This window comes from Balaenoptera ricei, chromosome 18 (genome assembly GCF_028023285.1).
Source record: "Balaenoptera ricei isolate mBalRic1 chromosome 18, mBalRic1.hap2, whole genome shotgun sequence".
NCBI lineage: Eukaryota > Metazoa > Chordata > Mammalia > Artiodactyla > Balaenopteridae > Balaenoptera > Balaenoptera ricei.
In genome coordinates, this window is record NC_082656.1 from 16,746,496 (window position 1) to 16,774,060 (window position 27,565).

The 27,565-nt window shown below is 36.3% G+C and overlaps 2 protein-coding genes across 4 annotated transcripts in view; one reads left to right on the forward strand and one right to left on the reverse strand.

Annotated features, from left to right (window-relative positions):
- The window catches only part of INTS6 (integrator complex subunit 6), a 109,756-nt gene that overhangs the window by 69,547 nt on the left and 12,644 nt on the right, over nucleotides 1-27,565 (forward strand). For 2 of the 3 annotated variants that reach the window (XR_009498632.1, XR_009498631.1), the window contains exons 8-18: nucleotides 599-751; nucleotides 1,664-1,796; nucleotides 2,727-2,821; nucleotides 4,617-4,727; nucleotides 5,770-5,985; nucleotides 7,998-8,124; nucleotides 8,963-9,105; nucleotides 9,323-9,554; nucleotides 14,279-14,653; nucleotides 16,109-16,202; nucleotides 17,831-17,973. Coding sequence is in view for 1 of the 3 variants with exons in the window: in XM_059902495.1 (XP_059758478.1) it covers nucleotides 599-751; nucleotides 1,664-1,796; nucleotides 2,727-2,821; nucleotides 4,617-4,727; nucleotides 5,770-5,985; nucleotides 7,998-8,124; nucleotides 8,963-9,105; nucleotides 9,323-9,554; nucleotides 14,279-14,653; nucleotides 16,109-16,202; nucleotides 17,831-17,924 (1,773 nt within the window). In the remaining 2 variants the exon portion in view is untranslated. Of the gene's footprint in view, nucleotides 1-598; nucleotides 752-1,663; nucleotides 1,797-2,726; nucleotides 2,822-4,616; nucleotides 4,728-5,769; nucleotides 5,986-7,997; nucleotides 8,125-8,962; nucleotides 9,106-9,322; nucleotides 9,555-14,278; nucleotides 14,654-16,108; nucleotides 16,203-17,830; nucleotides 18,349-27,565 lie in introns of those variants that run through there. The other variant, XM_059902495.1, reaches the window with a different exon arrangement.
- SERPINE3 (serpin family E member 3) overlaps nucleotides 19,364-27,565 on the reverse strand; it is a 30,570-nt gene continuing 22,368 nt past the window's right edge. Inside the window, exons 6-8 of the mRNA XM_059902497.1 lie at nucleotides 22,528-22,614; nucleotides 21,930-22,013; nucleotides 19,364-19,481 (exon numbers count right to left, since the gene is read on the reverse strand). Of these exons, the coding sequence (XP_059758480.1) occupies nucleotides 19,438-19,481; nucleotides 21,930-22,013; nucleotides 22,528-22,614 (215 nt within the window). The 3' untranslated portion in view covers nucleotides 19,364-19,437. The remainder of the gene's footprint in view (nucleotides 19,482-21,929; nucleotides 22,014-22,527; nucleotides 22,615-27,565) is intronic.

Genomic DNA, 27,565 nt, shown 5'->3' on the forward strand with positions numbered 1-27,565 from the left:
GTGTATTTAACACAGGGGTAACCAATACAGTCTGCTGGAATAGGGAAGGAAAGCATTAGAACTTCTATGTATGTTTACTCTTTTCTATTTTTAATATTATTTTGGTATATATTTTATTATGTACCTATAAATTAATCATTTACAAGTATAAATATATATATGCCCTAATATATTGTATATTCAAAAATTGGTACTGATCAATGTGTGTCATCAATTTGGAAGCCAAGTAGTTAAATTGCTACAACTGAGGACTTACGAAGGTTTCTATTACATTAGTTGTTTCTTAGATATAAAAATTAATGAGCACTTATTTAATTCCAAAATTTTGCATTTAATTTTTCTGATAAATTTGATTTTAAGACTTAACAAAAATTTTAATTCTGTATAGATTTTGAAGTGTTTTTTTTTCTTGTGAATATTATATAATTTAAGCATTACATTTTTAAGTATTTTCTTTCAGCTTAGTGGTGCTTTTGGTAGTAAATTAAATTCTCACTAGCAAAACTGAGAAACAGTAAACTTTGGTAGTGAGGGATACTAAAAAGGAGTTTGTTTCTGGTACTTTGTGAAAGAGTAATAATAAGACTTTCCCCTCTAGCCACCTCGTACGTCTCATCCTGTAGTGAAGTTTTCCTGTACAGACTGTGAACCGATGGTTATTGACAAATTGCCTTTTGACAAATATGAGTTGGAACCTTCACCGCTGACTCAATTTATCCTGGAAAGAAAATCTCCTCAAACCTGTTGGCAGGTGAGCTGAACGACTATAGCGATTTAAAATTTTATTTATTTATTTAAGTTTTATTGAGAGTATAATTGATTTACAATGTGTTAGTTTCAGGTGTACAGCAAAGTGAATCAGTTATACATATACATATATCCACTCTTTTTTTTTTTTTTTTTGCTGCACTGGGTCTTTGTTGCTGCGCACGGGCTTTCTCTAGTTGCAGTTAGTAGGGGCTACTCTTTGTTGCTGTGCACGGGCTTCTCATTGCGGTGGCTTCTCTTGTTGTGGAGCACGGGCTCTAGGCGTGTGGGCTTCAGTAGTTGTGGCACGCGGGCTCAGTAGTTGTGGCACGCGGGCTCAGTAGTTGTGGCTCGCGGACTCCAGAGCACATGCTCAGTAGCTGTGGCTCATGGGCTCAGTTGCTCCGCGGCATGTGGGATCTTCCCCGACCAGGGCTCGAACCCGTGTCCCCTGCATTGGCAGGTGGACTCCCAACCACTGCGCCACCAGGGAAGCCCTATCCACTCTTTTTTAGATTCTTTTCCCATATGTGCCATTACAGAGTACTGAGTAGAGTTCCCTGTGCTATACAGCAGGTCCTTATTAGTTATCTGTTTTGTATATAGCAGTGTGTATGTGTCAATCCCAGTCTCCCAATTTATCCCTCCCCACTCCCCACACCATAAGTTTTATTTTTTACATCTGTAACTCTATTTCTGTTTTGTAGATAAGTTCATTTGTAGCCTTTTTTTAGATTCTACATATAAGCAATATCATATGATACTTGTTTTTCTGTCTGACTTATTACTTCACTCAGTATGAGAATCTCTAAAAATTTAATTTGATGTTTCTTAAAAAGTTAAATTGAATCCGTGGTTTATATAACGTTCTGTAAAGGTTATTAAATGTGAAGTTTTAACTACTCCTTTTTAACAGGTATATGTGAGCAATAGTGCAAAATATAGCGAACTTGGCCATCCCTTTGGTTACTTGAAAGCCAGTACAGCACTGAACTGTGTCAACTTATTTGTGATGCCTTACAATTACCCAGTCCTCCTCCCCCTTTTAGGTAAGTTATTCTCATCACATTCTCTGTGGCTTAGCATACATACAGATTTTTCCTAAAAACAAACTTTGGGAACATCCCTCCCTTTCTAAGTTTTCTTGTCTTCTGGAAATTAATGAAGATTTTTTTTTTTTAATACTCTAAAATACTGAAGCTGTATAAGGTTGTGTTATAGCAACCTGTGCATGTTTCTGGTAAATTGAAAGTCAGTGTCAAACTACCTTTGATTCTGCAAACTATTGAAGATATTATATTTTAAGTTTCTAAATTAAGTATTCTCTAAGTTTTTTGCAGTTAGATTTCTTACATAGTTAGAATTAGTAATGCAGGCTTTGTATTTGGTTAATAATTAGACATTTTGTAGAAGCATATCATATTTACAAGATCTGAGTATTCTCTAAGGATTTATCTATACTTTTAATTTTCATTTGGCAAATTTTTTTAAATGATGAATTTGTTCTAAAATAATATGATAAGCCTAAAGTTGGTTTCTGGGGACCATTTGGCTATAATTTTTTGAGGGGTACTGTTGGAGAAGACATCTTTCCCTTCATGGAACTGCATCAGATTTAAAGGTTACAGACAAAATATTAGTAGGTATATTTTATAGAAAACATCATGCATACTTTGTTTCTGTCTTTAAATCTGTTTCATATCTAGATTTTCCTTGTGTATTTCCTGGTTCTACCTTTATTATTACATTTAATTTTAGACCATAATTGGCACCTTTTTATTTTTAAAGTGGTATTACTACTCAAAAATGCCAGAACCAAAAATTTTACCACCTTTAATTTTGTTAAAAATATAGGTCAGATGTTCCTCTCTCTCTTATAGAAATAAGAAAGCAGACTTTAAAAATGAAACTTATTTGACTTGATTTTCATGTGTGAAAACAATGAATGATGATAGTTTGTTCACATTATAAATTTATAGATGACTTGTTTAAAGTACATAAGGCAAAACCAACATTGAAATGGAGACAGTCATTTGAAAGTTATTTGAAGACAATGCCTCCCTACTATCTTGGGGTAAGAATATTATTGTTAAAAATAGAACTTGTTATAAAATTTTATATTATGCTTATAGTTTACTATAGGTATTAAAACTTTTATTTATTGCTATTATAAAATAAATGTCATGAAAATTGAGTGTACAAATGACCCATATAAATGTAATGGGAAAGAAATGTTTCAGTGATTTGCAGAATAATGATGATGATGATGATAATGAGAAAAAAAATATATATATATATAATGCTTACCCAGGCCTGGTTCTATCCTAAGCACTTTACATGTATTAACCTCATTTAATTTATATGGTAACCCTACGAGGCAGAAATCACTGTTCTTATTTCACAGATGAGGAAACTGAGGCACTAAAAGATTAAATAATTCATCCAAGGCTACATAGCTAATATTTGGGGGTCAGGAATTCAATCCCAAGCAGCCTGGCTTTAGAATTTAAGCTTTTAACCTCAATTGTTATACTACCTTTTTAAATTGCAGTGTTATAATTATTTCCCTTTAAGGGTACAAAAAAAGGTTTGTGTTGCATTATTCCCTAAATCTCCAGAAATATTACTTAAAACCTAGTGTATCATAATAGATAGGACCAATAATGCATATATTATTAAATATATTACTTTATTTATTTTATGAAAAGTAGCTTCTTAACAAAAAGACCTACACTAAAAGCACTTTAAAACATTACTTCTGCTTTTACTGCAGGAATGTTACAGTATTTGACTGTAACTAATCTTTCTAAATGGTCCCTAATAAGAACACTAATTTCTTGAGCTTTGAAAATCATATGTTATAGTTGTAAGAGAAAAGTTGTGTGTGTCTAGCACATAGTGCCTGCTATGTAAGAGAGGGAAAAGGAAGAAACACTTGAATATGAACTTTGCATATGTTTGACTCATATGTTTCATAGCAACTGGGAGGATTTAGCCAAAGCCACATGGATATTAAGTATCAGATCTGGGATTTGATTCCAGTTTGACACCAGTGCTTTTATGCACTTTCTAGTATGTCATTGGGTGGTTATCATCCTTCTTCTGACTCTGTCCCATTCACATGGGCTAGACAGTCCTGCTAGTGATATTTTTCCTTGCACAAAGTGGTTCTCAATTAGTCCTTACAATTGAAAATCACTATATCACATCCATAGTAAATATTCGATGATTTTTGCCTCCTCATTTTTCCTTCAGAGCTTGTTTCTGTTTTTTCAGCTCAGCTAATGATAATAGTAGTAATGATTAATACCTACTGAATGCTTACTGTGTGCCAGATGTATTTTCATGTATTAATTCATTTAATCCCATGACAACCCTATGAGGTAGATACTACTATTGTCATTTTACAAATGAGAAACTTAAGGCACAAAGGGGTTATATTACCTGGTGCAGGGTCACAAAGCTAGTGAGGGGTCGAGCCACAACCCTTCCAGTTACCCAAGGTAGAAATCTTCTGTTTTCCTTGACTCCTCTTTCTACTTACTACCCAAGTTCTATCAAATCAACCTCTGCAATGTGTCTCCTGCCCTCTTCTTCCAAACTTAGTGTCTCCAATGATGCTAAGAAGTCCAGGGCTTCACCCATTCTTGCTCTGGGTGTTGTTACTATAGCCTCTAATCCTTGTTTAGTATTTCAAACTGCCTTTCATACCACTGACAAACATTTTAATGAAGTACAAATATGATTATGTGACTCTTATTGAAGAAAAGGAGACATTTTGGGAGGTGAAATTTTCAAAATTGACAATACATATAGCTATAAGTTTTTGACAAGCTCAGGATTGAGTGCTATTTTCTTTTTTCCTATAGCCTTTGAAGAAAGCTGTTAGAATGATGGGAGCACCTAACCTAATAGCAGACAGTATGGAATATGGACTTAGTTACAGTGTCATTTCATACCTCAAAAAATTGAGTCAGCAGGTAATGTTAAGAAATAGAGCCACTAAGTATTTTGAATGGTTTTGGCTAAGGTGGTCAATAGGCCAGATGTTAGTTCTTGATGATTCTAATAGAATTCCATCATATTAATGTATTACATTTTAAAACCACATATATCATATATTAACATAATTCTGTCTCAAGTACATGGTATGCTATGTTTTGAAATGATAATTTCAAGCAATTAATTCCTAGTTTGTGAAAATGGCTTTATTAATGTGGTCCTAGCCTTCCTGTATGTGAACATTCTTTGTTTTCTTTTGGGAAATTTATGTTAGAAAGTTGTTTTTCTTAGACAAAAAAGTCAGTTTCTTTTGCTTTATGTTTTAAACCTATAGCTTTTTCTTTCAAAATGGGAGTTTCTTTTGAAATATTTGTAAAAATACTGAATTTTGTCATTTTGGGCATAAATCACGTTAATAGATACTATAGTAGTCAAGCAGTATACACTTTGACTGCCAAGTTATTAAAATTGTATAAAACACAATTTTTCCAGTACTTCTGCCATCTCTACTTCAAGTGCTAATTGAAACGTAGGTTGGAAAGAGTGAGAATATTGCTGTTTGCTTTCCAGTGAAAAACTCCATCAGTGTTTGCCACATCTATGAACATTTAGTTATGTGCTAGTAATAGTGTCTTTAAGTAAATATTGATGAGATTTTTTTTTCTAATTTTATTTCACCTCTGAATTGGAAATATATATTCTTATTTAGGGTACATTTACATTTCATGGTTTAGGTGTAGTGGGTATTTAATAAATAAAATAAATTGAAGTTGTGTTTGTGTACCCTGCTCCAAAAGGTAAGAATTGTGATGATTTAAAATCATAAGACATTATTGTTTAAACTATGTTCAGCTTACCAAGGACTTGACATAAACTTCTCTACTTAAGTAGAGTTTTTAATTTCTTATGTACTTTTTAAATATAATAAATACTTAATTTATGGAAGACCAAAACTATTAGCATTTAATTTACCACTTCAGATTATGTCAAGACAACTTTTGTTTTTTTTTTTTGCTTTAGGCGAAAATTGAATCTGATCGAGTCATCAGTTCTGTAGGCAAAAAAGTAGTACAGGAAACTGGAATTAAAGTCCGAAGCAGATCACATGGTTTATCAATGGCTTATAGGAAAGATTTTCAACAGCTGCTCCAGGGAATTTCAGAGGATGTTCCTCACAGACTGCTAGACCTTAATATGAAAGAATATACTGGGTTCCAAGTTGCTTTACTCAATAAGGTAATGGTTATGTGAATTTAGTACTGATATAGTTATAGTCTGTTATATTGTTGAATGTGGCAAATTTTCTGTTAACTGATACTCAGTTTGTCCGAACTTCTGTACCTCCGCAGAATAATGATCAATTATATTATTATTGAATCATTAGATTTTAGAGTTAAACACTGTACATGGTGAGTGGATGAATGGATGGACTGCAAAGAGCAAACCGTCCCGTTCATTTTATAGATGACAAAACAGGCTTAGAGATTGCCTCAAGTTACATAGCTAATGGTAGAGTTCACTGTAGTTTGGTACTTTTATACTGCTAACCTTGGGTACACAGCATGATCCTGAAATGCTTTGTGAATACTCATTAAAAAGATCTTCATCCCAGTAGTCTTTTTGTAGAAACAGACAGGCTGATTCTAAAACTTATATGGAAGTGTAAAGGTCCTAGAGTAGCTAAAACAATTTTGGAAAAGAATAAAGCTGGAAGACTTGCACTATCTAATTTTAAAAGTTACTGTAAAGCTACAGCAATCAACATGTTGTGTTGTTGGCATAAGGAAAAATATATAGATCAGTAGAACAGAAGTAGGCCCTCACATGTAGAGTCAATTAATTTTTAACAAAGGTGCCAAAATAATTCAGTGGGTTAGGAGACAGTCTTTTCAACCAATACCGTGGGAACAATTGGCTATCCATTCGCAAAATAATGAACTTGACCCTTACCTCACATTACTTGAAGTGATCATAGTCATACATGTAAGAACTGAAACTATAAACTTCTACAACAGAACAGGAAGAAATCTTTAAGATGTTGGATTATGGGTCAATGAAGATTTCTAAAATACAACACACAAAGCACACACACACACAAACTTGATAAATTGAACTTCATTAAAATTGAAATTTTTGTCTTCAGAAGAAACTTTGATGTTTCTCCCAGGTAAGCTACAGCCTGGGAGAAAAGCATGTATTGAATAAAGAACTTGTTTCAAAATATATAAGGAACTCATAGAACTCAATAATAAAAAGACAAACATCCAATAAAAAAAATAGACAGAATATTTGAACAGACAGCTCACCAGACAGCTCATATACAAACTTGAACAGGCACATAAAAAGATGTTCAACATTATTAGCCGCTGGGGAAATGCAAATTAAAACCATAATGAGATCCCACTTTATGCCCACTAGAACTGGAACTCTTATACATTATTGATGGAAAATAGTTTGCAGTTTCTTAGGAAAGGTAAATATTGCTGTATACCAACAGTTCTGCTTGTAGGTATCTACTGAGATAAATGAAAATATGTGTATATAAAGGCTTTGTATGCAAATGTTCATAGCAGCATTAGTAATAGCCCCAAACTGAAAATAGTCCCAAGTGTTCATCAACTGGTGAATGGATAGAGATATGGTATATCCATGTAAAAAGGAAAAGACAGTAAAAAGGAATAGACACCAATACATGAACAACATGGTTGAATCTCAAAAACATGCTCAGTGAAAGAAGCCAGATAGAAAAGACTGCATATTGCAAGATTCCGTTTATAAAACAGAATGTAGAGAGAAGGAAAGTAGATTAGTGGTTGCTTGGGGATAGGAATAGAGATTGACTACAAATGGGCACAAGGAACTTTCTGGGATGATGGAGATATTCTAAAACTGGATCGTAGTGGTGGTTTCACAACTATACATTTATGAACACTCATCAAACTGTTTATGTAAAATGGGTAGTTTTATGGTATGTAGATTATACATCAGAGCTTTAATTTGCTTCTCTTAGCCAGAATATATAATAAAATCTTGGACAGATATGAGTTTGAGATTATTTGGTTGAGCCTCACTACCAAATTTTTATCTTTTGGTTATTAAAACAGTACAGTAAGATTGCATCATATCTCTATTTTTTTAAGCTAGTTAACTTGTGTATCTTATTTTCAAAGCTATGCTGCAGGCTAGAGATTTTAGTCTCTTAATTCTATGTTTGAAAATAAATCTTGTCTTTAAATCTTTTTTAACAGGATTTGAAGCCACAGACATTTAGAAATGCGTATGACATACCAAGACGGAATCTTTTGGATCACTTAACAAGAATGAGATCTAATCTTTTGAAGAGCACCCGCAGATTTCTTAAAGGACAGGATGAAGGTTAGATCATGGTTTTAATGTTGGTATTTCTTCAGTAAACTTATTACTTTATATTGGAAATACGTAGTGTTATTGTAACTTTTAAAGAATTATGACAGTAGTATTACATTCTCATTGAATGAAGTAAAAAGTGAGTCATCCCTGATTCTCTACACTTCTTTCTACCATCACTGTTGCCCCAAATTCTATTCCCCAGAGGTAACGACCTTTGTTAGCAGCTTAGTTTCCTTTTTGGCTTTCTTCATACATTCACATATACAGGCACATGTACAAACAAAATCATTTTCTTGTGATCTGCTAGTATCTGGTAGTTCAACTAGTTTAACTCTGGATGGCCAATATATGTCATATTCTGGTATTACCTTCAACTGTACCCATGGCACCTACTACAAATCAAGTCAAATGAGAACTTAACCCTTTGCCAACTCTCACATAAGCATTTCAACCTTGTTTTATATAAAAAGGGTCATCTATGTGATATCTCTTTTCTGTAAATTCTGCTTTAATTAAATTCTGCTTATTTGGAATAGAGTAGAAGAGACATTTCCTTTTCATAGAAAGGTTACACATATGCTTATTCTATACACTGAAATTAACTGCAATCTTTTTGCTTTGTTTAGAAGATAAAATCAAGTATTTAAAATTTTATTTTAAAAACATCTCAAGATTTTATGTCACAATATTTATAATGGTGACAAAATAATTTAGAATATGTGGTAAGGAAAGATTGACTAGAATAAACCAAAGAGCACTCATACATAAGACATTATTTGATAACTAGTTGGAAGGTAGTTTTAGTGAGGTTAACTTTTGTTTTTGCTCTATTCTGTTTGAAAAGATCAAGTGCACAGTGTTCCTATAGCACAAATGGGGAATTACCAGGAATACCTCAAGCAAGTACCTTCTCCACTAAGAGAACTTGATCCTGATCAGCCTCGAAGGTTGCATACATTTGGCAACCCCTTTAAGCTGGATAAAAAGGTAAATTTCAAATGTTCCATTATATAATTTATTTGCGGTAGGCACTGTGGAGAGAGCAGTTCTTTATTTAACTAAAGAAAGCTGAAGCTATTTTCTTGGTAGAATACCTAATAAATGTCGACAGTTAAAATATAGTTATTTTAATGGGAATTGGAATTAGTTGTGCGATTAAAAACTGTATGTAAAGCTAGGGAAATTATATTCTTTTTTGTTATAGGGTATGATGATAGATGAGGCAGATGAATTTGTGGCTGGACCTCAAAATAAACATAAACGACCTGGAGAACCAAATATGCAAGGCATCCCTAAAAGACGTCGCTGTATGTCTCCACTACTAAGAGGCAGACAACAGAATCCAGTTGTGAACAATCATATTGGAGGAAAAGGACCACCTGTACCTATGACTCAAGCACAGCCAGATCTTCTTAAACCCCTTCCTCTTCATAAAAGTAAGAGTTTTTCTTTAAATGTTACTTGCTGCTCTTTGGTTCTTCATGGGAAAGATTTTTGTAATATATTATAGAAAAAATTGATAAGGTCCAAGAGTGTCTAGAGAAGATATTTGTTTACTCTAAATTAGCATGTAATCATTTTTATGTCTTTTTAATGAACATTTATTGAACATTTCATATATTCATTATGCTTAATAGCTATCATGATTTGAAATATCATTTGCAAATCTTAAGTATTTAAAAATAACAGTTTTTAAAGGGGCATTATCAACACCCACAGAAAGATGGTTTTCAATTTCAGTTTAATTCAACAACTGATTCTTACATGATATGCTAATTTAGACAGTGCTAGGCATTGAGGTATAGCAGTGAACAAGACAATAGTGATCTCTGCCTTTATTTATAATGAGTGAGGAAAGAAAGTCATTGAACATTTCATTAGAAGTGTGATGAATGTTACAAAAGGGAAGTCAAGTGTGTTGTGGAAGTATTTGGCAAGAGGATTTAGCTTAGTCCGTGGGGTCAAGGCACTTTACTGAGGAAGTTCTGTTTATGCCAGTACTTGAAGGATGAATGGGAATTAGTAAACTAAAGCTATGCATTTGCCTATGCCTCAGTAGTAGTCTAAGAAGGGTATGTGCAGAGGCATACAGTAAAGAGCAGGGCATTAAGGGAACTGAAAGAATGCTGGTTATAGCAAGGGTTGTTGGGAATGAGGCAAAGTGAGAACTGAAAGATACACATGCAGAGTCTAGATCATAGAGGGTCTTGGAAGCCATTATAAAGATTCTAGACTTTATTCGAAGGACAATGAGAATCCATTGAAAGGTTTTAAAGAGGTAGTGATCTGATCTGATTAGCATTTTATAAAGATCAGGCTGACTTTACTGTGTGGAATATTAGGGAAGAACGAGAATTGATGTAGGGAACCCTTAATTAATGGATTCATTAATTAGAGGTAGTGATCATTCATGGCTAATGATATCTTAACTGGGGAGAAACCAAGTATGATACCTCCTGATGGAATTACACAGTACTATTTTTGAGGTAGTCCTGCCCACCCCCCCACCCCACCCCCCAAAAAAATACTGAACATCAATCTGACCAAGCCTCTCTGTCTAACTACCAATTTTTAGGAAATATAAGGGACATAGAAACATGTTAAATAACAAAACAGGGATAAAATTAGCAAAATCCAGATTGTGGGAAACTCTGTAGGACAAAGAATCTGGTGTGTGTATTTTTCCAGAAAAAAAAATGCATAGAAAAAAAGAGGTACAGAAGGATTTTATAGATTAAAAGATAGTTAAAAGACATGTAAATCAATTGCAATGTCCAGGTCTGATTTGGACCCTGAATCAAAGAAAATCAAACTTTCCACAAACAGAAACTATATAAGGTAACGGGAGAGTGTGGACAGTGACCGGGTATTTGACACGTTAAATAGTTGTTACGGTTGCACAGAAACCAGTTAGGAAGCACAGGGAAGAGCTAGTGGTTACCTGAGAGTGTGGTTGTGAGAAGAGCCTGTATTGGAGAAATACTTGGATATATCAGCAAAGGACTTGGTGATGACTGGTTGGATGATGGAGACAGGGCAAGGGAGGAGTTGAGAGACCCTGGGGATTTCAGTGTGTCAGGCATGGAGTGGAAGAAGAGAGGTTGAATGAGTTTAGTTTAGAAGTGTCTGTTAGATAGCCAAGTGGATTTCCTAAGTTAGAAGATGGATCATTGAGTTTGGAACTTACGAGAAGAGGACTGGGCTAGAGAGATCGGTATGGGAGGCAGCCTTAAGCCCCACTGGAGTAACCAAGGGAAACAGGAGAAAAAGCCTAGAGCAGAACTTTGAAAGTACCAAAGTTAAGAGGGGAAATAAGGTTCAGAAAAGGAGATTGAGAAGGAAGGAAGAATCCAAGAAAGAGGAGAAAATAGAGAATAATTTAGTGTTATGGAAGCTAAATGGAAAGAGAATTGAGTGGTTGGTGGTCTCAAATACTTCTTAAACAAGTCATTTGAGAGGATTGGAATAGTTCTGTAGGTCTTTAAGATGACAGAGTTGAATATATTTAAATGCTGGTGTGATGGAGCCAATAGAGAGGGAACAGCTGAAAATAAAGATGAGAGAAAGTATAATCACAAAATCACTGAGAAGGCAAAAGGGAATGAATGGTCCAGAGCCCACATGAAGAACGCTTCTTCCATTAAAGCCGAATGGGTGTAGTGGGCACAAGTTTAATGGTGGGAAGTCGAGGAAGTTCACCTTCTTTCTGCTTTTGCTTTCCTCTGTGAAGTTGGAGGTGATGTGTACTGCTGAGAGGAAGGAGACATTGGGAAAGTCAGAGATGTTAAGACAGTGGAGAAGGTTCGAATGATTTTTTTTGTGGTAGAGGGAGAAAAGGTTGTAATAAGACTGCTAGGCAGTGCTAAGATCCAGGTGCAGGTGGTGAGTGTGACCACTCTGTAGAGCTGGGTCATATTTCTCCAGTAGTGCCTGCTCATCATTCCACATGTGAGTCTGCAGCAAGAAGACAGATTGCGTCATCAAATTTGGGATTTTTGCTTGGCAGGTGTCATGGGAGGACAATAGAATGAGAGAATTTAGGACACTGTTAAAAAGTGATACATTTTGGGAGATAAGTTAGATAAGAAAGTGGATATCTAGAAGGAATCTGATTAATATGAGAGAGAACGTAGAGGAATTGCTGGAGTGAATGTCTGGCAGAGTTCAAGAGCAATAGTAGGAATACTGCAAAGACGAGGGTTACACATGCCTCCATCCCTGAATTTGTGTTTGACTTGAGAAGCAAATGGGTGGGTGGAAAAGTTCCTTGGAGATGAGAAATGGAGGAATTGGGAGGCCAGGTTCTTAGCAGGCGATGTCCTTAGACATGGATGTCACATACTACAGCATTTCTCAAACCTTAATGTGTATGTGAAACCAGGTGGGGGTCGGGGGAGTGGTTGGTTAAACTACAGCTTCTGATACCTTGTTTGGGGTGGGGCTCAAGATGAGCGTTTCTAGCAGGCTCTCTGATGGTGCTAATGCTGCTTGTCCACAAAGCACACTTTGGGCAGTAAGGACCTAGAATGATGTCCCAAGGGACATGGGGTGGAAGGAAGTCTGTGAACCAGGTGCCGGGGACATCCGTGACCACAGGAGTGCTCTGGAGGTCAGTAAAGATAGTGATGAGGAGAGAGAGGATGAGTTGAGTCGGATAATTAAATCTCAAAAGAGCAAGAATTTTTCAAGAGTGCATGGAGAAATGTTCTTGAAGTGGCATTGGAAGGTGAAGGGATTAGTGACTCCAATCCTTATTTTTTTATTTATTTTTATACATTTTTAAATTTTATTTTATTTTTGGCTGCATTGGGTCTTCGTTGCTGCGCGCAGGCTTTCTCTAGTTGCGACGAGTGGGGGCTACTCTTCGTTGTGGTGCACAGGCTTCTCATTGCGGTGGCTTCTCTTTGTTTCGGAGCACGGGCTCGAGGCACGCGGGCTTCAGTAGTTGTGGCACATGGGCTCAGTAGTTGTGGCTCGCGGGCTCTAGAGCACAGGCTCAGTAGTTGTGGCTCACGGGCTCTAGAGCACAGGCTCAGTAGTTGGGGATCACAGGCTCTAGAGCACAGGCTCAGTAGTTATGGCTCACGGGCTCTAGAGCACAGGCTCAGTAGTTGTGGCACACGGGCTCTAGAGCGTAAGCTCAGTAGTTGTGGCAACACGGGCTTAGTTGCTCCGCGGCATGTGGGATCTTCCCGGACCAGGGCTCAAACCCGTGTCCCCTGCATTGGCAGGCGGATTCTTAACCACTGCGCCACCAGGGAAGCCCCACATCCTTATTTTAAGTCCACGGAGAGTGTTTGAGAGACAGCAGTTTCTTTGCAGGAGACCTGGGTTTCGATTAAAGCAGGAGTTACTGTAGAGAATATTCAGTAAAGTTTGCACATCATGGAATAGGATTTAGGAGGGAGGGAGTCAGAAGTTCAGGGAATTTTTGTGGGGATGAGTTTACATTTTGAACAGTAAAGAGATGAATTCAGCTGGTGTCCTGGTGGTTTGGTGAGCAATCAGAGAACTTAGAATTTAGCTGCTTTCTGTGAGGAGCAAATGCGATAATCTAATATTGAGTAGTAAGCTTGCAAGCTTTTTAAGTCTAGTAGTCTAGTGAACTAAAGTGGGCACCAGCTATTCTTCACTGCTCAAGTGATGAAGACTATATGGATGGCTATAAGAAAAGGGGGCGCTGTGGAAGTTTGGTGGTATGTTGATGCAGAATATTGATCAGCTTAAACTCCCTGTGTTCACTTTTGCCTCTAAACGGTAATAACTTACAAGGTAGAGGTAAGTTGGAGCGAACTAGTACTCTCTAATAAAAGGATAACCATGATAATCTTGGTCACATATATTTCCCTAAGCATTAAAAACCTACTTATTCAATAAAATTGCCATAGAATAAAGCAGAGAACTAAAAGTTGTTTGAAACTGGCTTTTATTTTTCTTCCTAAGGGCAAAAATTGTACAGGTTTTTAAAATATTGTGAATGTTTCACATTGAAATATACCATATATTTGGTAAAGCTTAAAAACCATATCAAATTGTTAATTTGCATCAGTCAGGGAGATCAGTTGTGATTTGCTGTAATATTGTTTCTTTGAAGTTTTCTTTACTGTGTGCTTTGAAATTGGCTCTCATCATTTTTTTTTTTTCTTATTTTTATTTTTAGTTTCAGAAGCCACTAATGATTCGACAGTAGATGATGTGGTTGAAAATCACGTTGCAGACCAGCTTTCATCAGATATTACACCAAATGCTATGGAAAGTGAATTTTCAGCATCTTCTTCTCCAGCCAATTTACTGGAACGACCAACCAATCATACAGAGGCTCTTGGTCATGACCACTTAGGAACTAATGACCTCAATGTTGGTGGATTTTTAGAAAATCACGAGGAGCCAAGAGATAAAGAACAATGTCCTGAAGAGAATATACCAGCATCTTCACTCAACAAAGGAAAGAAATTGATGCATTGCAGAAGCCATGAAGAGGTCAACACTGAACTAAAAGCACAAATAATGAAAGAGATCCGAAAGCCAGGAAGAAGTATGTATAATTAGAGACAAACATCAGATTTGATTTCTGTTTGTGCTCAAAAAAAAAAAAAAAGTCAAATAAACTAAAGCATAGATCTGATTTTAGGTCACTCTTAAACAACATATGAGCTATATAAGACTTGGTTCTTTATTCAGCCAACAAACACTTACTGAATATCTGCTATATCCAAAGTACTGTGTTCGGTGTGGTGAGTAGGAGGGACAGAGCAGAGCAGGAACTCACAGATACACGTGGTTCCTACCATGACAGGAACCCATAGTCTTGAGCATTCTGTCAACCAGCAACTGGAATTTTAAGGTAACAGCAAACCCAGACAGAGGTAGTGACTATTAAATGACTTCGTATCTGTAAAGTTCTAGGCATAGTACCTACCTACCATCTTAACTTTTAAGATTTAAACTATAATAGTGCTCAGGGATGTGTTTAGGCCAAAAAACTAAAATTATGAAAGCTATCTATTATATGAGTACAGAAGAACTTTGTGAGATAAAGTTTCAATATTATTGACATTCATTCCAAAGATGTTGGCAGATCACCTGCTATGATGGTGCGGTGGCCCCTGGGTGGTCCAGAAGTGGGTAAGACTCAGTACCGGCCATTTAGGAGCTTATAGTTCTTGGCAGAGTTTTATGTGAAAACTTGAAACTGAGACAGCACTCTTTTTTTCCCTACCAATTACGATGTGTGTATTCTTTTTTTTTTTTTTTTAAACATCTTTATTGGAGTATAATTGCTTTACAATGGTATGTTAGTTTCTGCTTTATAACGAAGTGAATCAGCTATACATATACATATACCCCCATATCTCCTCCCTCTTGCGTCTCCTTCCCACCCTCCCTATCCCACCCCTCTAGGTGGTCACAAAGCACCGAGCTGGTCTCCCTGTGCTATGTGGCTGCTTCCCACTAGCTATCTATTTTACGTTTGGTAGTGTATATATGTCCATGCCACTCTCTCACTTCGTCCCAGCTTACCCTTCCCACTCCGTGTCCTCAAGTCCATTCTCTACATCTGCATCTTTATTCCTGTGAGACAGCACTCTTAACTTTTTTTTTTCCCCCCCTCTATTTTATCCACTCCCCAGGTTAGCTGTAGTTTATTTAGAAATTCGTCATAAGGATGGATTTTTGTAAAGGACACTTCTTATTTTTCTGCGGCACTACCAAAAAGCTGTTTACTCATCCTTCTAAGCTTTATATTTGATACCCTATTGAGAACTTTTACCAAAAAAAAAAAGCAGTGTTTAAAAAGCTATTTTATCTTTGTTGATGTATGATGAAATATGTGTATTATAAAATCTCTAATGAGCAGTGAAAATTTTATGTAGACTAGTTTTGGTTTTGTCTTAGTATATCTTGATGTAGTAAACTGTAATAGAAAAATATTGAATAGGAGTGCAAATTAAAGCCACTTAATTTTTCTTTTTGCTTCTCTTGTTTTAAGAATATGAAAGGATCTTCACTTTACTGAAGCATGTGCAAGGCAGTTTACAAACAAGACTAATATTTTTACAAAATGTCATTAAAGAAGCATCAAGGTAAATAATCTGTTGTACATTATATGCAGTGAGTCCCCAGTTTTCTATAGCTGGTATTTTAACAGTATCTGTTTTATGCTTGTGTTGTTATGCATGTATATGACACACCCCTTTGTATATAAGTACTTCTCTCTTTTTTTCAGTTTATTGAAAGAAGTTCACTTAAAAAGTAGCTACACAGAAATTCTTCAGAGATCATGGACCCTTTCTGTCTACACATTACAGATTCTTGCATAATTCTCGTTTATCCTACTCTGTGGCTTTTTGGTGTCTTTATATGTTATAGTCTTTAATTTTTCTCCTTTGTATATTTGAACTACAGTTAATATTAGTGATAAAAGGTAATCTTGAAAGGCAGTATTTGAATGCAGTTCACTTGTATGTGGGAAAACATGTAATTAAGGGGACCAGAGCTGGACAAATGGGCCTTATTCTGATTGCCTCAGTAGCCCAGGATTATGTACTTTAGTACAAGGAATGTGGATCAAGATTATAAATGGTAACTATGAAGTGCAATTAACTGGAAAGCATAGTTGTATGAGTTTAGTGAGTAAAAAAGCATTTTAAAATTTCTTCTTCAAGACTTTTAGACTTTTAGTAATGTAAGAAAACTTAGCGTTTGTCTCATCTGACCTTCCAAGATACCCACCCTTTAATTAGTCCCCCAGTTTCTTCCATGCTACGTGTAAAGGTTTTTAAGCTGTTAATTCTATTTTTTTTTTTTTCCTATGAGTGGCTAGAGCATAGGTTACTTTGAAGTTTCAAGATAAGGCCATAACTTTTCATATTATTGATATTGAGTATTTAACCCATTCTGCTCTTTATGTAACGTTCTGTCAACTCAAACTTCATCATCGATTTAGCTATATTCCAGGTGCCTGCATTCTACTTCTGCCACCTTTTAGAGAGTTGTGTAGTATTATGGTCGGTAGTCATATTAGTTTACAAGTAGAGAGGAAGTAGGTATGGATTGGGCAGTGTTTTTGGATATTCTGAAAAGCATCAACAGTATTAATACTTAGGCAGACAAAAGTAATTTTAGTCTACTATATTTATTACCACAGAAATTTAAAAGTTGCCACTTGAACTTTGTTTGCTACATCCTAAACTACAGACGTCTAATTGTCCTTGATTTGCTAGTTTTCAAATTGTAATAGTAGAACACCACAGTTTAAACACAATTGCCCAAATTTCATTTCTTCTTCCATTTTGTGGGGAATTATATTCATATTTTATTCACATTCCATTCAACATTCAGTGTTCAAAGAGCGTAAGAAGCTATTGGAGTCATTGCTTTGGGAGCCCGTATTGCTGGAATATTTATAACCCTTGTCTTTATTAGGGTTTTTTCCCCCCCTTTTTCTTTTTGCTTGTGGAAGAAATAACCTCTTTCCCATTGTACTTAGGCCTGGATTATTTGTTTTAGGAACAAACTATAATACTCTACTGATAAAATAATTTGCTAATCTTCCAAGAGATTTTATATATCATAAAGTTGTTGATTTTTCATTTTCATCTCACTTTGAAAAATCTTTCCAAGGCAGTTTCTCTCTTTAAAAAAAAATTATACTGATATATAACTTTGTTAAAAAGAAATTGAGAGTGCTATTACTTATTTTTTTATACAGGTTTAAAAAAAGAATGCTAATAGAACAACTGGAGAACTTCTTGGATGAAATTCATCGAAGAGCCAATCAGATCAACCATATTAATAGCAATTAAAAGAAAACAGAATGTGGCCACTTATTTCACTACCTTCTCCAAATACAAAGTAAATACAAGACTGTTGTGATCTTGCATTCATTTTTTGACATGCATTGTTGGCTTTTTGAAATACTAAGAGCAAGTCTACAGATCCTTTTTCCATCATTTTACAGTGACCTTTTCTTCATTTTGGTTTATTTTTGTAATGTGAAAAGTATCACTCTAAAAAACATTTTTATTTAACAAACTAAAAATATTCCTCCAAATCTCTTGCTTGTCATTGACTCTTGCGTGTCAATTTCCCTCAGGTTCTATTTTCTTAAACCAACCTTTAAAATTGTCACCTCTGTTAAGGTTGAACTTTGCCAAAAAAATAAAAAAGAAGTTACTTTGTAATTTTTGGGGAAAAAAGCACATACATTAAAACTAGGCAATGTTTTGTATATACAGTTATTTTGGATATATTATTGTAAGTTGTACAAATGTATTTTGAAGAATATTTAAGAAAAGCACTTTTGTTATTCCATCAATAAATGCTCTATTTTACTCTTGTGTGGTTTAGGAAATAATCACATTTAAAGTAATCATTTAAAACCATCTTAAGATAATGGAATTTTAAAGGCCTTGCTTTTTAGCATTGGAAAAATACACCACTTGAAGTTCACATTTGTTAAACCTAACTGTAATTACATGTTACATAATCTGCATTGTCTTTTTACTCTATGTTCTTAGATTTTGTTGGCCACTCCAACATGCTCCGTTTCTGCCTAGATAATGGAAATGATGGTATCTGTGGCGGATAGGCAGACTCTTTAAAGCTGTTTAAAAAGCAGACGCCTTTGGACTTTATTGGTTTCCTTACTTACTTTCCTTCAACCCCTTCTCCTTTCTCACTAGGATTGTGGACGGCACTAAGGTGAAGCCGTCAGTTAGGGAGATGTAAGTCTGGGGTATACCACATACTCTGAAATGTCTAGCATTTAGCAGCTTGATGCCATACTTACAGAAGTCTCACAACAGACTGGGGTTTCAACAGGGATCTCTTTGTTCTGCTCTGCTATTACACTTCAACTCTCCATTTTATTTAGAAGCTAAATGGAAAGGAAACATGTTTAAAATGACTTTGCTCATTCTGCATTCTCCCTGAGTTACCCAGGACGAGGAAAACCAAACACTATTCACTGTCCGCCCTCAGTCCAACATGGCCTCACGTGTCCTTACTGAGGATGTGACCCTGTGACCTGACTCACTTACCATTCATAGATCACTGCTGTGCCTTGTAGTGCTTTTGGGATAACCAGTAGAAAAGAAGGCTAAAATACATTTAGATTAAGAGAGGGTGAAATAAATTTATAAAATTATGGTAAAATTGAAGTATTTTTAGGTTCTTAATATTTGAAAATCACATACCCTTATCTTTTTATACTTTAGCAGAACATTTTTAAAATCAAGGGTATAGCAAAATGAAACTGTAACTTTTTATGAAGAAAAGCATAGATGAAAGTGGAGAACATGCTTGAGATCTGTTAATTCAGTTTAGGGGATTTGAAACTCTCCCAATACTGAAGACAAATGCTGTCAAGAAAAAAAAGCATTTAATGTAGTGTTAAATAGTATTTTCATATGCAATTCTTTAAACATTTTTTCACCTCTACAAAATACCTTTAAGCAGGATATCATTTAGTAAATGGAATTGTTAAGGTAATTAGCTTCAGTCACATTGCTAAGTTCAACAAGAGATACACAAAATCCAGAATATACTGTCTGGTGTTAAATTATATATGTTTAGATGCTGAGATTAACAGGAGGGGGACTACAAGTCATTCAGATAAAAGTTAATACTTAACAAGAATATTTAGGAAAGGGACTCAATCTAGTCCAATATTTGGCCACTTTCCTTATCAGAAAGTTCTTATTTGCATTTCACAGGTTGCTCATGAGGTAATAATCCTTTAGATTCTTGACCTTTAATACATTTTGGGGTATGAACCCTAGAGGGAGTTGGAAAGAAGCAGTTTGTTCCGTCTCCTCTTTTTGTCCTTAATCTCTCTGCCTCCATACTCTACGCCCTCATCCCAAAACCTAGTCACAAGCTTTGAAACCCATCAAAATTCAAGCTGAATATCTCATCTCTTGCAGGTTTTTTTTACATGTTAAGAAACTGGGCATATTAGTTGAATTAGTGAAATACTGCAGAATTTTTGTAAGCAAAGGGGAGGGGGAGTACATTTGAGGGGAATATCATGTCTTTTAGGCCCTTTAGATCAATGGATGGATGACTGTAGGCTGGACAAACGACGTTCTCCAAAAGTTTAATTTTCAGGTTAAGATCATTTTTTGTAATGTTCTTGTATGTGTCCCATTTGTCAACTGATTGAGTCATTATTTACTCTTATCAGTAAGCTTTGTCAATTTGGTGTACTGAAGGCTGAGACTCATTTGTCCTTTCAATACCCTGTCACCAGAAGAATAGCCACTTTGCCTTGTGTGTTATGAGCAAGTACCTCCCAGAAAGAGAGGTAAATAAATTCACAAGGACTGTATTTAGACGTGCGGCGGATTATGGAACTGGTGTTGGATTGTATTTTCATTCTGTTTACTATGGCCGTTCTGGAAACTCTTATCACGGAAACAGTGGTGTGTCCTTTACTAGGTAGTTCAAAGATTTTACATCATTTTATGCAGTTGAATTCCAAGAGAGAAACTGTTCTCTCTTAACTGTCATCAACCTTTATTGGCTATGAGCTTTTGACAGTGACCTTTCTGTTCAAGTTTAGTCCTGTTTCTTTGTTTCTTGAGGGAGTAGAACCTGTCGTTTTTTTTTTTTCATCTTTCATTTTTTGACCTGTATCCTTTCTAAGAGAGGGCTCTCTGTTGCCTGTTCTGAGTGATAAGTGACATTATCATCTAATAAATATGGGGTTGGGATGATCATGGTGAAATACTAAGAGGATATATTTTGTTGATGGACTTTTTCTCCCCAAATAATCCCCCAACAGATTATTTCCTAGTGAATGATTATCTTCATCCTTTTTGTCACAAGTGTCTCTTTGATTTCTAACACAAGTTACAGCAGTATGCAAATGATTCTCAGATAAAATGATGTTGACAGTATTTCCTTAACAATTTGTGTAAAACCTATGCGTAATTTTCATTATTCTAACTTGACTTTTTTTCTCTCCATAAATAAAAATAATGCCTGATGTTTAGTTAAAGTAGATCCACTTTTGCTTGATTTTGTTAGTCTTGTTCCATCCTATTTCTTTTTAACACATTGTTTAGACTTGCCAACAACTCTTTACTGAGAATCTTTTTCTTTCCTAGGCTGATAAGTAATTGCCAGAGAGGGTGGGGCAACATTAAGAGGAATAATTTGAGTACTTTGTTCACTGTGGTTGATGCTTAAAGGACTTCTGCTTGTCCTTCTGATGTGCTAAGGCTCTGCCTGTACCATCCCCTCTTTGGATTAAGATGAGGTTGTATGGTGGGACTTAACAAGTACTAGGGCAAACATTTGATTTTTGTGTAACTTTAGCAAGCTTGAGAAAGATCAACAGAAAAACTATAGAAATGCAGGTGCGTTCCCTAGGATACTAGGGGTGCTGAGAGCCAGAGGACCGCTTGGACACTCTAGTGGCCTGAAGGAATTCTTTCATCCTACAAGGCCAAGAAAGCTCGGCAACAATGGGGAAAAAAGATTTATCATTTATTTTACTTTCATGACTTTTAAAGTCTCCCCAGAAGTAGAAACCTGAATTTTTAAAGACCTATATCAACTATAAATGAGCTGAGAGAAACAGAAGGCAAAAAAGCCACAGAGGATGTTAGTTTCCTCAGTAGTTATGAAATATTCCCCTTTCTCAGGATACATGACATAGCAACTGAGAAGCTTCTGAAGCACCATAGAAACCAGCTAGAAGGAATGCTTGTTTTAGGTTAGGGTGGACAAACGAGGCTTTGTTGCTAGAGAGGTGCTGATAAATATTTAATTTATGTGACTCCTATCAAAAGAAACTGTAATACCTGTGTTGGGTTCTCTCAGGAAAAAGATGAATGGCCGATCTGCTTTAAAAATAGGAATCCGAGACCTTTTCAGTAACAACAGAGCTGCAGGAAAGATAAAGAATAGAATCCCATTGTATTTTCTCTTCATTTGAGGAAAGTCACTATTAAAATTGGATACGAAGTCACTTTTATATGCCTTGATTTTTGGAGAAATAAAAGTATCCTAATGATATAGCATTGTTTAGTGTTATGATGGGGTGCAAATAGGAAAATTAAAGAGAAAAGATACCACTTAGCCAACACTGTGTCCTATTTTCAAATTATTCCATGGAATAAATTCCTTCCTGAAGGTAATTTTCAGAATGACTCTATTCCTTGTTTATGGGGTCGTGCTACAAATCCTTTTCAAAATGGCTATCTCTTTTCTCCCATCATTTTTCAAAAACTTGGTTCTGTTAACATTTCTTTTTTTAGAATGCTCTACTACATCTGGACTTGGGTTTTTAGTGGGGAGGCTTAGAAGTGTGAAGGTTGAACTGGATAAATCTAACAAAGGGAGATAATGGGGAAGCAGCTGACTGAGTGTTGCTGACACTCTGTGCTCCTAGGAACATACCTGTAGCTGCAGATGCCTTGGTGCCTTCCTCTGAAACCTCAATCTTGGCCTTGTGGATTGCTTCAGAAACATAAACGCCATCTTGGCCTAATCCCAGGACGTTAAAATGTGATTGTTTATTTGCATTTTGATGCATTTAGTTGAAAGATTTGAGTACATTTTTAAAGAATGGACTTTACTTACCGTCTCGTTCGTATGCTGCTTACTGTGTAGTTAGGAAGAGATTTGTTTGGGAAATTTTAAGGTACAATAATTTATGCAACTTTCAAAACCTCAAATTTGGTAAATTATCTAATAAATAACCCCTCTCAGATTAACATTCAGGGCTGTGCCCCATTTTTTTCAATAGTTAGTTTTCAAAAATAATTTCTAGTTACTGTTGAAATCTTTCCTTTAGTATTTCTAAAATTTCGGTGGTATAAGAATTGCCATAGTATGTGTTAAAATGCAAATTCTGGAGCCCAGGAATCTGCACATTCAGCAAGCTTCTGAGATGATTTCCCTTGAATGCCTTCTTGGGCTGCATTTTAAGAGCCACTTTTAAATGACAGTCAGAGGTTTGTACTATGGGCCTTAAAAGGCAGTGTATAAAAAATGTCTCATGCCTCATGACTGCATTCTGTGTACTGAGTGTATCAGTTATGCAATTATCTTGCCTTATTGGCTAGAATTTGCAAAGAAAATGAGAAGTTAGAACTATAATAGTTGTATGCCAACAATTTCAAAGATAAGCTTAGCAAATAGGAATCTGAGTGATCCAAGCGTTAGAGGAATTGACAGGTTTTTGTAATTTAGCCATCAATAATTTTTAAACAACTCTCCACAGTGAAACGGTACTTGATAACACAAAGAATGAAAGTAAGAATCTTTAGAATGAGAAGAAACTTTAGAAATCATCCAGTCCAATCCTCTCATTTTAGAGTGAGCTGTGAAGTCATCTGAGGCCACACACTTGACAAGAGGTCCAGTCGGGCATATGCAGGTGTTCTGACAGCAGGTGCAGTGCCTATTTCCACCCCACCCTTCCATACAGACGCCACCACCTTGGAAAAGTGTGTTCTAGTCAACTGTAGCACGCACTGGAAAGGGAGCTGTGGCAAGAGTCTTAAAATAATCATTGTGATGGACATGTATTTTGAGGGGGCTTCTTTGTTTGATCTTAGACTAATATTTAAATTGTTTTGCATTTCTCATGCACATACAAGGGGATGGCAAATGAATGTTGTGAGAGAATGATACCAGTGGAGTACAGAATATGCAGCATTTCGTCCATCTTGTAAATAAGGCATACACAGGAAATTGTGAGTTGGCTGTGTTCACTGTACGGAACAGATACTTTGCAGCGTCAGTGAAGGGAACCAGGCAAGGGCCAGAGGAAGAGAAAAATCAACGGAAACATTCACTTGTCATCACTTGTCCTAAAACCAGTGCAGAATCTGATTGATTGTAGCAGTTGGTCTTTTTCTGTAGGATCTTTTAGAAAAGAAACAAATTTCTCTACAATAACTAGCCTGTCTCACTAACTCATTGAGCAAACTGAAATGCAGTGCCCAGATCAGAATTGTGTGTATAAGGAATGGTTGATGGTCATGAGAAGCTTTTACTAATCTGTGACTTCGTTACTATCTAGTATGCCATCTGAACATTTAAAATAAATGTTAATGAAATGAGCAAAGGTTCTTTATCAGCTAGAATATAGTAAATGCGTTTGTGTTAGAGAACAGGCACCGTGGCACAATGTGAGAAATGGGGTCGACTGGTTGGTATGAATGGGTTTTTGGTTAGATGGGCTTGCCTCTTTGAATTTCTTGAAACTGCAACTGAGGTTTCATTTAAGTAGCTTTTTTCTCCATCATATTACAGGAGTGGTCCAATAATTGACATTTACATGTTTGCACAGACATAGGCTAAGACCCATAGCCTGTCATGTCCCAGCATCCTCATCTGTCATACATTTTATCTCTGGTAAGAGTTAACATTTCAGAAGACCAATATTTGTGATCAAAATAAGGATTCAGGAGTCATGTGTGGGTTTGTGTTTTTCTTGCTTGATCTCGTATTACAGATCCCTATTTGCTTACTTTTGTTAAGTAGCTCTGGAAATGTTATGCTACTAATGAAATCAGCACAAAGGGATTCTCCTGGCTTTGGGCTCATCCTCTTCTGCAGTGTTGGCAGCTGTCTAGTGCCATTGACAGCCGTACAACCTGTTTCCCCAAAATTTGTTCCCAAGGTTGTTTAAAGGTGCTATTCTATTAAAAAGGGTTCCATGAGTAATTACAATGGGAACAGCAAGTTGAATAGGTTTGTGCTTTTGTTTTTAACAGTGGACTTCTTAGAGCTGCTAATTTGCTAATGTTCATAGTGAATCTCCACAGGAGGGCTACAATATGTAGTGTTTAACCATGGAACAACCCACACTATCTCCTGTCTCCAAATTTACCAGGTTAGCATTCTAGAGAACATACTTCGGGAAACTAGCCGCCTTCCCCCCCACAATGAACTCTTCTGCTCCTATATTACGTTTCAATATCCAAAGCAAACGGGTAAAATTCTTCCTGCTCTCCCTGGCATACTCTCTTTTTCTTCCATAACATCTTCTATAAGTATTTCCATCTCATCTTTCCTCATTAGATTGTTAGTTCCCAGAAAGCAGAAGCTGTGTTATTCATTTTAAATATTTACTTTGCTCAACTAGCATAATAACGCTTGGTACACATATGTGTTTAGTAAATGTTGGATGAATGCATACTCGACACTCCTCACACTGTACATTTGTTTCATTTCCCCATAAAAACAACTGCCTTAATGTTCTTTAATCTGATTTCACTTGTAAGGAAATGTTGGTTGCTGTCCTTGGAATCACAGGGGCACAGCACAGAACGAGTCTTTGGCAAATCTCATCCAAAAGACTGTTTTATTTTTTTTTTTATTTTTTATTTTTTTTAAAATTTATTTATTTATTTATTTATTTATTTTTGGCTGTGTTGGGTCTTCGTTTCTGTGCGAGGGCTTTCTCTAGTTGCGGCAAGTGGGGGCCACTCTTCATGGCGGTGCGCGGGCCTCTCACTATCGCGGCCTTTTTCTTGTTGCAGAGCACAGGCTCCAGACGCGCAGGCTCAGTAGTTGTGGCTCACGGGCCCAGTTGCTCCGCGGCATGTGGGATCTTCCCAGACCAGGGCTTGAACCCGTGTCCCCTGCATTGGCAGGCAGATTCTCAACCACTGCGCCACCAGGACTGTTTTAGTGTCCCTTCCCCTTTGTGAGTGGAGCCCGTCATTCTTTGTATGTGATTGGCCATCCTCTCAAAAGGCTTAAGAGTTTTGATAATATGACATTGTGTAAATGTAAGATTTGCAAAATATAAATTAGTAATCCTACATTTCATCCTCAGCTTCTCACAAAGCAGGACAAACATTATCATTTGCTGTGTCTTTTGTCTTCCCAGTTATTATCACTTACTATTGGCAACATTAATGGCTTTGAAAAAGTTATTGCCAGAATTTGCTTCTAGTTTATCTTTCTCATCGTCTTGTCACTTAGTTGTAGATGTCAAGTGTGTGTCACATAGCACCCAGCCCAGCATATACAGAGGGAGTGCTGGAAAGAATCTGAAATGGCCTCTGAAAGTAGGTGGTTAGTTCCTTTCTCCATCCTTCTCCTCTAGCCCACTCCTCACGTCTTTCTTTCTCCCCACCCTCCCACCCAGCTCTGTTGAGATGTAATTGACATATGTAACATTGTGTACATTTAAGGTGTACAATGTGATATTTTATGTATGTATATATCGTAAATAATATATCTTATATCTGTACCCTTTGACCACCTTCATCCATTCTCCCCACCCTGGCAACCACCATTGTACACTCTGATTCTATGAGTTTAGGTTTTTCAGATTACACATATATGTGAGATCATACGGTATTTGTCTTTCTCTCTCTGACTTAATTCACTTACCATAATGCACTCAGGGTTTTTCTATAATGTTGCAAATGGCAGGATTTTCTTTTTTATGGCCGAATAATATTCTATTGCATATGTATGTACTGCAACTCCTTTAACCATTCATCTGTTGATAGACACTTAGCTTTTTTCCATGTCTTGGCTGTTATAAATAATGCTACTGTGAACATCAGGGTGCAGATATCTCTGTGACACAGTGATTTAATTTCCTTTGGATATATACCCAGACGTGAAATTGCTGGATCATATGGTAGTTCTATCTGACTATTTTCCATAGTGGCTGCACCAATTTACATTCCTACCAACAGTGCACAAGGGATCCCTTTTCTCCACGTCCTTACCAACACTTGCTATTTTTTTCTTTTTGGCTGTGCCACACAACTTGTGGGATCTTAAGTTCCCCGACCAGGGATCGAACCTGCGCCCTCGACAGTGAAAGTGTGGAGTCCTAACCACTGGACCACCAGGGAATTCCCAACACTTGCTATTTCTTATCTTTTTGATAACAGCCGTTCTCACAGATGTGAGGTGATATCTCATTGTTTTGATGTGCATTTCCCTGATGATTAGCGACGTTGAGCACATTTTCATGTGCCTGTTGGCCATTTGGGTGTCTTTTTGGAAAAATGTCTATTCAGATCCTCTACCCATTTTTAAATTGGATGATGATGATGATTTGCTATTGAGTTGTATGAGTTCCTTAGACATTTTGGATATTAACCCCTTAACAGATATGTAGTTTGCAAGTATTTTCTCCCATTCAATAAGTTGCCTTTTCATTTTGTGAGTTATTTCTTTTGCTGTGAAGAAGCTTTTAGTTTGATGTAGTTTCACTTGTTTACTTTTGCTTTTGGTGTTTGTGCTTTTGGTGTCATATCCAAAAAATAATTGCCAAGACCAATTTCAAGGAGTTTTCCACTATGTTTTCTTCTAGGAGTTTTATGGTTTCAGACAGTTAAGTCTTTAATCCATTTTGAGTTAATTTTTGTGAGTGGTGTAAGATAGGGGTCCAGTTTCATTCTTTTGCATGTGAATATCCTGTTTTCCTAACACCATTTACTGAAGAGACTATCTT